The sequence below is a fragment of the Euprymna scolopes genome, chromosome 3, assembly GCF_053919585.1.
Source record: "Euprymna scolopes isolate OS-2025 chromosome 3, ASM5391958v1, whole genome shotgun sequence".
In the NCBI taxonomy this organism is placed as follows: Eukaryota; Metazoa; Mollusca; class Cephalopoda; order Sepiida; family Sepiolidae; genus Euprymna; species Euprymna scolopes.
In genome coordinates this window covers 110,468,872-110,481,800 of record NC_136484.1, presented here as the reverse complement: position 1 = coordinate 110,481,800, position 12,929 = coordinate 110,468,872, and the positions used below count along the sequence as shown (strand labels likewise).

Below are 12,929 nucleotides of genomic sequence, written 5' to 3'. Positions count from 1 at the left end.
TACTTATTAGTTTATACATAGGGTACATGTCCTTATGGTTGGGTTAGTAGTTATTTTAAGTGGGTATATGAGCCTATTAATAAGAATTGAAAAAATGTGGTGAATTGGTAGTAATATTTTTCCCTATACAGTGGTGTTGGGATAATTATCCTAGCAAAGGTATTCATATGTATGTATATACTAATTTTCGATGGTTGTCATTTCTTTATTTTTATTCGGATATTTAATTCTTTCTCTTATACTATGATATGTGTATATTTGATAGGTTTATAGGCCTGGTAGTAGGTGTTGGATCTTTAGACTATCGATATGTAAATGGGTCTATAAATAGTATAGGAAATGAAAGAATGAAAGAATAAAAAAGTAAATTAATATATGTAAAGTAAATAAAAAATAAATAAATAAAAACAGAAGCAAAAAAAATAAAAATACCTATCAATAGGAAATCACCAACAGTAAAGAAAGGACAACAATAAAAACAACCTAGCATATAGATAGTAGCGACTGTAGAAATATAAAAGTACTTTGGATCAAAGCAAGTAAAGTAGCCGCCAGACTAATAGAATAGTAACACCTCCCAACTGTCAATAATAACTGAAGACTAGAAAACTAAAGACAAGTGAACGAATACAAATGAAAATCTGGCTGGTTCAATACAATGAAACCGCTGGTTCGTCTTTGGAATATGTATGTATAGTTTTTAAATAAATAGTTGTATTTTAGTTCTCACGTTCGCAGTTGAGCACTTTATCTGCTTTCTTTTCATCGCATTCTTAATATATATATTAGAACATTTTTCCCAAAGATTTAATATATTAAAATCTATTAGTCAGTAGCAATGTACATTTATCACTAAAAATTAAGCCAGGTAAATTGACGGATCACACCGCGGAATACCGTTAATAACAAGAGGGAAACATGTTCAGATACGTATTAACCTTGTATTTCTTTCAATAAGTCTGCTAATGGGTCAACCTCGAAAATTCTTCAACAATATGAAGTTTAAAATTGTCTAGTTGATGTCAAAACAATTGTACCATTCGAAAAAATACAAATATGATGTAATTTTTTCCTTGCTGTTTTGGTTTTTGCAAGTATATATATATATATATATATATATATATATATATATATATATATATTGCAAATATATATATATATATATATATATATATATTGCAAGTATATATATATATATATATATATTGTTGAAGAATTTTCGAGGTTGACCCATTAGCAGACTTATTGAAAGAAATACAAGGTTAATACGTATCTGAACATGTTTCCCTATATATATTGACTGTAACAAATTACTACCAGGTCGGTGTAAAAATTTTTACCGGTTTGTAGAAGGTGCATTTTAAACATCTTGTCATAACTTAAACATATCACTATAAATAATTTATAATTTTTACTTTCAGATTATAAGGCATCTTTTATATTTTTCTACCATATTTTCACCCATATTCGCTCGATGACAACCTTTTTGAAACAACATAAAGAGCGCCATCTTCCATCATGATAATGCTTTTACTCACACAGCACTACTCAGCAAAGATATCCTGAAAGAATTTAATTTTGTCCCGTCCTCCATATTCTTTGGGCCTAGCTCCCTTCGAATTATCACTTATTTCAAAGAGTACACAACCATTTAAATGTTCTCAAGTTAACATCACGAGAGAAGATTAGACAAGAGTTAGATCTATATTTCACATGAAAACCTAAAGAATTTTAGAAGTTTAAGCTTGTTGAGAGATGTAATAAAGTTTTTTTAGAGAGCAAATATCGTTATTTTTATGAATAAATGTTTTTATTTTTTTCAAAGACGTACGGTTTTTTTATTTTTAAATCGGCAAAACCTTTTGAACCGACCGAATAATTCAGACCCTAAGATACCGGAAATTGGTCTTGAACATTTTTTACACCATTTCATAATCGAGGATTTCTTCTTTGTCATGTATCATAATTCTGCCCCGATAAGTAGCGATTGAGCTAGTATGAATTTGGACGAGCGTTACATTAGTACATGTCAAGATAACCTGGCAGCTACAGGTGGCATGATTGAAGCGAAGGTCAAATGTTAGCTCCATAGAGCTAGAAATGCCGGAGAATGATATGATGATGATAAGATCAGCACATGTGTGTGTAAGAACAGAAGGACAATGTCGAGAAAATCTAAGTAACGTTTACCTCGAGATTTTGTCCGTCTACCTCCCTTTTCCTATCCTTAAAACTAAGTAAGTAAGCAATTTGTTAATTTGTCATGGTAGTCTCTCCCCTAATGAGTAAACTTTCTAAATAAAATATTTGAAAGCTCAGTGGGTCCCCATTGTGTTTCATGTACTTTTGTTCGTGTAGCCAAACAGATGAGGCTGGCAGACACCACGAAAGACCACGGCCAGTCATGAAGGACGAAGAAAGCCACCATGATCAGCAAGTATAAACACTTTGCAATACGTTTTGTTGATTTGTTTGATAGATAGCTCACCAGCGAAAACGCACATGCGCAAAAGTACGTGTTGACGTAAACGACGGTGTATGAACTTTTGTGTTGAAGTCAAAATGTTGCACCTATTTTTTTTTTTTTTTTGTAGAATGATTTACAAACTGTTCTGCACTTGGCGGCACAGAATGGGTGTGAAGCGGTGATGAAATGCTTGCTGGCTCTTCGAGCAGACCCAAATATTGGAGATAAGGTGAGTATGCAAAGATACCGTTCAATAAAAAAAAAACGCGATCGGGTTGACAAGAACATTATCGAATTCTTGGTATTTTTGAGATGAGCCCTCGCCTTGATTACTACTATTTTACGAATGTTTTGTTGCTGTGTTTTCAGGCCTTTTCGTCGTGATTTATGACTTTCTGTGAATTTTGAATTCGAAACACTTATACTAAAAATCTAAACCTCGTGGGATACAGAATGCGGTCTGTCTACTCTAGTAGATCTTTTTTCTTTTTTCTTTTTTTTTGGTTCTTATAATCAATTACTCTTGTGTTAATAAGCACACGAGCAGAGTAAAATCTATTATAATAAGCTGTATTCCTGTGTTTGTTCGCATACGTCATATATGACGTCATAGCAGATGACGTCATATATATTTTGTCAAATATGATGCCGTATTTCTGTAGGTTTGTTCAAATAGACGTATACTGCCCATATGTGCAGTATACGTCATGCATTACGTCATAGCAGATAAGGTTATGTATGATGATGCCATATGTGATGACATCATATGTAATGTAATAGAAAAGGAGATGGGGCAAAATGAAAGTAATTATTCCCGGGCAACGCCGGGTAGATTATCTAGTATATATATATATATATATATATATATATATATATATATATATATATATATATGCTTTTAGTGTAAACAAATTGAGCTTAGGTATTTGGATAATCTCAAAACATTGTTAATTCACCGCCAGCGTAGCAGAGCCGTATATCGCAACGGTTAGATGCTCCGACTGTCGTTTGGGCGATCGGGTTTCGATCCTGGCTTGAGGTAGTTGCTTGTCTAGCCGCAGTGATGAGCTGTGATGCAGCGAAATTGTACTATATATATATATATATATATATATATATATATATATATATATATATATATATATATATATAAAACATTGAAGAGCTATTATTTTTCTACAAACCTACCACCATTCTCAGAGCACTTTTGCCAGTCTCTGTTGACGTCCCGATCGTAAAAGGTTTGGAATTCGCTTTATCGTTTACATCTCTGTCACCACTCTGAAATCGACGAACCAATCTCCTAACTTGACTGACACCAACTGTGAATAAACGTTTTAAATGTGTGAATTATTCTTTTTTTTTTTTTAATTCTTACTATTATTCTTTCTGGTCATAGATATGTTTGGGCAAAATTTTTAATACAGTATGTGATACAGAATCATTTTATATCTCAACAATACTAACTATAGTACAAGTGAATGCAGTCTATTCGATTAGATAGAGTTGTATTTAGCTTGTATTACCGAAACGGCACTTACAATAGCTGGGTTGAACTGACTTCTTCTGAAGGAGAAAGTTATATGGGCATATCAAATTCACAAGCGGTCCTTGGATAATTTATTCCGTTTCCTGACCGTAAAATACGCTTAAATATGATATTTTAATGTTTGCAGATTTCGTATTTATTATTATAGAGCCAATGTTATGTTGATTATTATATTGTATCTAATAAATATAGTAATAATTTCAAAAGGTAAAAAAAGATGACTTCGGTGTTATCAGCTAGAATCGAAACCAAAACATTAAGCCTTCCAGCCATTCGTTTTAACAATTTTTAAATAGAAAAAGCGGGCTTTTAATATCAATGCCACTGAGATAGAAAAACTCAATTTTTATAGGAATAAAGACATATTTTGGGTGACTCGTTATAATTTCCCAATTAACATTTTTTTTTGGGGGGGGGTTATCAGCCAGTTGAAATTCAAATATAATTGGTATTCAATCGATCTGTTTAAAACGCCTTGTACTGTTTTTATTATTATTATTATTATTATTATTATTATTATTATTATTATTATTATTATTTAGTTCCTACGAGTAGTCACACAGGCCATCATCAAAGATTTCTCTTTGAGAACAACTTGTGGTGTTCTATGGAGCCTGAGTGAAAATACGTTTACCCAGATTGCCAGTACTCTCCAATTCTTTCGCCAACCTTTGCAAAAGAATTTGCGTTATCGCAACAGCCGTTTACCATTGATTTCTCGTTTGCAGCGACCATTAGTTTTCAGAAGAATTTGAGTGGCAATAAGCCTCCCCAAGGTCCCAGTCCTTTTTGTACTCATTCAGCGAAGGTCGTGCTAGTGCTTTCTCCCTAGGTCTTTCCATCCTCCTTGACCTTCCTCAATTATTTAGTGTGGTGCCAGTTTATTGTGACACACACACACACACACACACACACACACAAGGCGGTAGAAACGCAGGGACGCATGGGAGTACCTTGCAATTATACCGTTCCAGTTTGCATGGTTCCATGTGATGTTCCTTTGTGCTTTACATCCGTAGACGTTTCCGTGTGTCCAGTTTGCGTCTGTAGTTCATGTGTGGTGTTAGTCTCCGCATTCAATGATTTTACTTAATATCTCGGCAGTTTTCATTATTGTTATCCGTTATATCTTCTCAGCCCTCCCCCTAATTCCTATTTGCTGGAACCCATATTCAATAGAGAAGTAGTCAATCACCTCAGCAGAAATAACCTTCTTAGTGACATGCAATATGGTTTCCGTTCTGGGCCCAACTCTCTTCTTGATCTACATCAATGATCTCACAAAACACATACTAAAATCTTTCGTTGACATCTATGCTGATGACACGACTATCTATGGCAACACATCAAAGGCCGTAAATGACAATGTTCTCTGATTCTCTCTCCTCAGATCTTGAGCGCGTGGTACAGTGGGGGAAGAGGTGGCTGGTTACCTTTAATGCATCTAAGACCAAGCTCCTATCATTACATCATAAACGCTCTGATCCCCATCTGGCATCGATTGAAATGAATGGCTCTCGTATAGGGGAGGCTCAATGTTTTGATAAGCTTCTGGGTTTGACCTTTACTTCTGATCTGAAATGGAACACATACATCAAGTCTGTGGCCAAGGTCGCTGGGAAAATGGTGGGATCCTTCTACCGCTCCAGAAGATATCTCACTACTGATGCAATTCTCTATCTATATAAAAGCCAAGTACATCCAAGGATGGAGTACTGCTGCCATATATGGGCAGGAGCTGCTAAAAACAGCTTATCCTGCCTTGACAGAGTACAAAATAGACTTCGTGGCTTGGTGGGTAATGTCCTTTTCTCTTCCCTGCAACCTCTCTCCCACAGAAGAGACGTTGCGAGCCTGTCTCTGTTTTGTCGTTATTTTCATGGCAAGTGCTCGTCTAAGCTCCATTCTCTGGTCTCCCCTCGCCAATCTTTCACGAAAAACACCCGACTAGCTGAAACCACTGCCAATAATTTTCCTCACTCTTTATCTCCGTGCCTAAATCAAAACGTAGATTCCATGAACAAAGCTTCTTTCTTAGAACTGCACGCCTGTGGAACTCTCTGCCGCTTGCCTGTTTCTTTCCCGACTTCAACTTGGATGTCTTCAAGTCCAACACAAACAATTCCTGATGAATCGCTCCCTTAAGTAATGACAATTTATCAAATCTCCAATACTAACTATTACTACGATACTATCCTATTCATTACTGTACATACAATAACCCTTATCCCCGAGTGGCTTCTGGGTCTTGTTCAGTGGTGACCTCCATGTAAAAAAAAAAATTCTCCCATTCTTTTTCCAAAGTTTTTCGGTATTGTTCCTAGCGCAACTACTATTAGTGGTGTTATCTTGACTTTCTTTATTTTCCAGACCCCTTTAATACAGTTCCGTTTATTTGATCCGATATTCACTCTGTGATGTGCTGGAACAGCAAAATCTACAATCTGGCAGGATTTTTCCTTGTTAAATATTGTAACATCCGGTCTTGTTAATTGGATGGGTTTATCGGTTTGTAAATACATGTCTCATAGGATCTTGTGACTTTCATTTTCAAGTACTGCTGCCGATTTGTACTTGTCCTATTTTGGGGGGGGTTGAAGATGCAACCGTCTGTATAATTGTTAGAGTACCGCCTTCCCCACTTGATCGTGTCTATTTTTATATTCTTTTTTAGGCTAGTTTGCTGCATTCACGTATTATGTGGTTTATAGTCTTTGTCCGCAGTCTGCATCTGTCGTTTTCTTTTGTCTTGTCGATCCTTGCTTGGATGTGATTAGTTCTAATCGCGTTAGCTTGTGCAGCTGTTATTATGAATCCAGTTTCCCTGTTTATGTTTCCTTTTTGTAGCCATTTCCAAGTGTTTTTGTTAGTCTCATCTTTTGTGATCCTTATGAATCGCCCGTGCAGCTGTTTCTCTTCCAGTTTTTCTTTCTTCGTCTTATTCCTCGTCTCTTCTTTTTCTATTTTGCTTGTTCTTCCGTGTCTCTTACTGCAGTAATTATTCTTTCGGTATTCTGCATTTTGTATTTTTCTAATTATTTTTGTGCGTTATTTACACAGTCTTCTATACAAACTTTCTACGTTATTCTTTTTCATACTTTAGGTGTTGTGAATTGTACATTGTCATGAGTTTCCTGATTTTCTGGTCGAGATTCCTCAGTTCTCCTTTGGTTTAGCTTATAAACGGTCCAGAGTATCTTACTAGTGACACTGTCCATGTGCTTTTATTCCGTTAATTAAATTTCTACTATATAGTTTAGTTTCGAGGAGTTTTCTTGTTCTTTTGAGGTACTCCTTTCCAATTTTCTCTTTCATTTCTGTTGCTTTCACAGTGTCTGCTTCAAGCACTCCCAAGTATTAGTAGTTACCATACCCCACCTTGTGCCCTCATCTCCGTTTGATTGGGAAGTACCATACCTCCTCATTGTCAGCAGTGCGCAATTTTCCGTACAAAATTCTATTCAGATATTTTGGCTGAAGATTCTGGTTGTGGTTTTAGAGTCTTTTCTTCTGTCTTTGTTTTTGCATACAGTTTCAGGTCATACATGTACATTAGGGGGGTTCATTTTTCATCTGTTAGTGAACTTGCATCCGGCTTGGCATTTTCTTAGCAAGTTATACATGGGTATCATGGCTACGATGAATGATAGAGAATCACCTTGGGAGATTCCTCTTTGTATTTTAATACAATTATGTATTGTCCACCAAAAGATCCTTATCTTTCTGTTAAAAAGGCTACTAAAAGCGTAACTACAAGTTGAAACAGAATTCATAAGACGATTGCGTGGACAATTATTACTACTAAATTAATGAGACCAAGTTTTCAGTAAGTACAAAAAAAAACAACTTTTTCCTTCTTTATAAATACAAGTAATGTTGAAAAAAAAACTTTGTTCGTTCTAAAAGCATGTCTCACTAATACGTCTCGTGGTTAAAAGCAATTAGCGTTGGGAAAAGAAAAAAACTCACGTAAATGCAGCAAGTAAATGATAGTATATTTGATTTTATTGGCTAAAGCGAGTATGCACAAACAAAAGAAAAAAACGTCGGATTTTAATCATAGTAAAATAAACTTTTCACTGGTCGACGGGACTGCACGTCGAAGAAGAAAAGAAAACGATTTCTCTAAGCACGACAAATAAAGTGTTAACGAGAAAAGGACATTCTGTTTCGCACAGAAATCGAAAAGAATAGCCAATATTAAATAAATACTATGAACTCTCTTTCACAGATAAATACCTAATTCTCTTTAAGCAAAAAAGATGGAAAAATGTGTAGGATCAACAAGGAATTGAACCCAGTATCTACACGCTACGAAAATTGAAATATGGCAAACGAAACCTACTGCTTTCTGTATAAATGCAAACGCCGAATTATTTTCCATTCCAACACGAGGAAATACATATATGAAAGAAATATTCGTTAAATAACCAGGTACGAATTTTGTAAAGGTTTTTTTCTATAGAGTTGGTACTATAGGAAAAATAAATCAAGGAATCGTGGTGTTTTTGTACGAAACTTTTCTTTCTTATAATAAATGTTGGCTTGATAGTCATTTAAAGAGTGTATACATTTTATATATATATATATATATATATATATATATATATATATATATATATATATATAGCTTGTCCAAAAAGTCACTGAACGGTTTTGTACTGAAATAAATTCTTTATTTCTGATATCTTTCTGCAATTTTAACACAATCTGACTAAGACATTGGAATTTATTTTTTTTAATACATGCAAGATTTAAACAATCTTTATTTATAAAAAATAATGTCTTTTAAATGTTGACCATTATCAACTTCGCGTATTTCTGCTCTTTCCAAAACAATATTCATGGCAGATTGCAGAATTTCTGGATTGCGATTTAACTCCCTTATTTCATTCCTGATGTTTTCCTTCAATTCTTGCAGGTTTGACGTTTGGTGTTTAGTGTCTTGAGGTCTGCCAGCTCGCGGAACGAAATAAAAATGCTTCTTAAATGTCAACCATTAGCCGCAGAGACTAGTAAAATAAAGCAGAATATTGCACTATGATATATATATATTTATATTTAAGAGGTATACTTATCAGATTATGTTTTGTATTATTGGTTATAATATTCCTGTAAACCTTTGTCCTTAGGTCAAGTGAAATGTAAAAACTAATTATAATTCAATCTGTTCTCTTGAAACGAACAGTTTCGTTTTTAATAGGTAAGCGTTTTTAATAGGTAGGCGTTTTTAATAGGCAAGTGTTTTTAATAGGCAGGCGTTTTTCGTTTTGATTTTAACCAGTTTTGTAGCGTGGAAGTGTGTCATTCCAAGATATAATAGGTTCAATATAGAATTATAAAAAATTTTGTAAAGTACACTGCTACCCTGCTCTGCACACAGATGTGTAAGCTATTTAGGAAAAAAAATATTACAAACTTAATAGTGCAACTTACTGACCTGTGTCTATGCCTCATAGATTTTTTAAGAGGCATATTTATATATCGTTTGTCTTTCCTTGTTAAAGGATAGCTAGTTAACGTGATAACTAAGTAGTCCTTAATGATTTCTGATTACTATTTCTGGTTTTACAGAGTTTCCAATGATTGACGAAGGTTGTTAAACTCATTTTAAAAAATAAACAAAGCGTGAAAACATACTAAATGAATCAGATCAAAAGCATTATCTTCCGTTTTGAACGGTTATAGATTTTTTCCGGAAGCTTTCATCATAATTATGCTTGGATGGTTCGATTTAAAAAAAAAATATTGCTCTTTTAATCTCTTTGCAGAGGGCATTACCCATCCATTATCACACATAATGTTTACTTTTATTTTGTTTTCAAGTGACTGGTTTTCATTAAGTGCTCGATTGTGTTTGCCATTAGTGTAATCAAATATGAAAAAGAAAGAAATACAAATATTGCACCATTAAACAATCTGAACACTTGCCAGTTTATTAATCTAATGACTTTCCATTCAGCAGAACACAGTTCATATATTTATGTACATATATTCGTCTCTTTATATTGCGTTTTTTTTATATTCGTTTTATTATTAATTATTTAGCACAGGAGCGACAATGCGGTTATGAGTGCAGATCCGAAATTCAGTCTCGTTATGCCGCGTATGTATCACTAACACGTTCGATTTTTCGTCGAATCATCTTCAGGTGACAAAGCAAAAAAAAAAATTGAAGAAATGGACAATGATTTAACAAAAAAAAAGAAAGAAAAAGAACATCTGAGAACGCGCATTACAAGTTTGTTCAACCGTCCCGTTCCAGGAAAAATGTTAAGAACTAAAAATTTTGAAATGTCAGAGATTAGCGTCAAATCTTATCACCTTGAAGAGGATTCGCCAAAGAAGTGAAAGTGCTAACGATGCATAGGAAACATATAGATTTTTTAATGCTCAGTCAATAAATATTATCAAAGAAAAATATTAAAAAACAGGAAAGGTATACTCAAGCATAATATTTTCTTATCTTCTTGATGATGATGACGATGATGATGATGATGATGATGATGATGATGAAACCCACGACAAACGCACAGAACAAGTTTTCACAAGTTAACTAAAAACAGTTTTGTTAGCATACAAGTGTTCCGGTATATATATATATATATATATATATATATATATATATATATATATATATATATATATATATATATATATATATATATATATATATAATTATTTTTTTACTGTAGTAATTAAATACCAACAGGGACTAGTGTTTCATCCTTTCAGCAATCTTCAATGCAGGGTGTCACGATTAACACCAGTCGACAGATTCGAACTCGGCAACACGAGCCATCTCCGGCTCGATTAGCAAAGACCTATCCATTCGGCTACCATTAACCGCGTGAAATAACGTTGAATTTAAACATTTTAATTTTAAATGTTCTTTACGTCAGTAAGACAGTGATCTAATCGTTATACGATGATCTATACGTAAGAGCTAAATTGACCGACTTAATTCAGCTGAAAGTGCTCAACGATAAGAAACGAGTTTCTTAAAGGGGCTGTCATAATTATTTTTTTACTATAATAATTAAATACCTACAGACACTAGTGTTTCATCCTTTCGGAAAACTTCAGTGCAGGGTGTCACGATTAACACCAGTCGACAGATTCGAACTCGGCAACACGAGCCATCTCTGGCTCGATTAGCAAAGACCTATCCATTCGGCTACCATTAACAATTTATACACACACACACACACACACACATTCTATATATATATATATATATATATATATATATATATATATATATATATATATATATATAATGTGTGTGTGTGAATATATGACAAAAATTCTACATTTCCAAATTCCAAAATGTGGTTCATCTTACCGTTTATTTCTTTCTGTGTGTTAAAATGTTTAATTTTTGACAGCGCCTGTTTCGTAGCACAGAAGCAATCATATTTACTAGGTCAATTTATTAAAATATTTTTGCCCTGACTCATCCGAAGAATAAGAATTTAATAACTTTAGAAAGAAAAAAAAGAATTTCGGCATGATTACATAAAACTGATCGTGCAATAAATTTTAGCGTATGAGAAAAATATAGTTAAAAAAAAAAAAGAAAAACCAAATTTTCTTATAAGCCCTGATATCATTTAATAGCGGCGGAAACAACAAAACAGCCAATTTGGAATTTTATGTCTTTGAATAACTAACAAATAATCGAAGAGTAGGCAGTAGATAGAAGGATTGGAATGTTAATAAATCGATAAAGCAACCAATAAACGCGACGTCCAAACAGGAAAAAAATGCAATATAATGGAATGGCGAATATGGGTCAGATCACCAAAGTTTTGTGTGTGTGTGATAAGCTGGAATTCGTGTGTACTACTTATCTTAAATTTCTACTTTATAATATGTGAAGTTTTTGTTTCTTTCCTTCACTTTATACCGCGTCTTATTTTCTTTTTACATTATACAGCGTGAAATAAGTAGGTTACGCAACATATAGGTTAGAAAACCCGACGTGTATCGGAGAAATCCGTCTCATGTCCCCACAAAAAGCGGATTGATGGCAAATATACTGTGCACTGCTCAAAGAGAAATTTAAATAAAAATATAACCATCAATAAATATTACAACTCAAAATGAATATGTTACACATTGTTGACTGTTACATAGGCTACGCTACTACAGGGAGATGCCCATAAAACCTATATTCCATGCTGTTACCACGAGCCGATCATATGTTTTACCTGACGAAAATTTATCCGATGCGTCCCAGACAACTTCCTGTTAAAAGTTATGCTGCAATTTTATCTCTCTTTTCACTTTCGTCTATTTTGCTAGTCTTCATTGAGTATGGCACCAAATACTCATAGGTTAGATGGCATTGTTGCTCATTGAAAAGCCTCCTGGCTAGCTTATTGCATTAAAACATGCATTATTTCGTAATCTTCGAAAGGTCGTTATTGCCAATGTGCGCCAGTTCATTACGTTAATGGCTGTATTATTCGATCACACTTTGTAAGATACGATATGACATGATACGATATGACTTATGATACGATATGACTTATGATACGATATGACTTATTATATGATATGACTTATGCCAACAAAAATAAGACTTGTAATCTTGGACATGATGCTGAGTCTAGTTATCTGTGTCTGAGGTTTGGCGAACTGCAATTCTAGGAGTTTTCTGTCTTCTTGCAGACTGAGAATGGCATTAGTTTATTGCTCATTTCCATAGACGACTCTACCGATGAATGTCGATGAGTGTTGCCTTAGTACTTTTTATAGGCCAGAGTGCTCTTACTCTAGGATGCTGGCTTTGAAGTTATTAGGGATTCAGTTTCTCTGTTTACATATCCTTTTTGCATCCATGTCCAAGTGTTTCGTTGTTCTCATCTTTTGTCATCCTTACGAATCTTCCGTGTGGTTGTTTCTCTT

At 34.1% G+C, this 12,929-nt stretch overlaps 1 protein-coding gene across 1 annotated transcript in view; it reads left to right on the top strand.

Annotated features, from left to right (window-relative positions):
* LOC145262188 (uncharacterized) overlaps positions 1 to 12,929 on the top strand; it is a 160,362-nt gene that overhangs the window by 30,190 nt on the left and 117,243 nt on the right. The window contains exon 6 of the mRNA XM_080119808.1: positions 2,595 to 2,696. Coding sequence (XP_079975934.1) covers positions 2,595 to 2,696 — 102 coding nt within the window. The remainder of the gene's footprint in view (positions 1 to 2,594; positions 2,697 to 12,929) is intronic.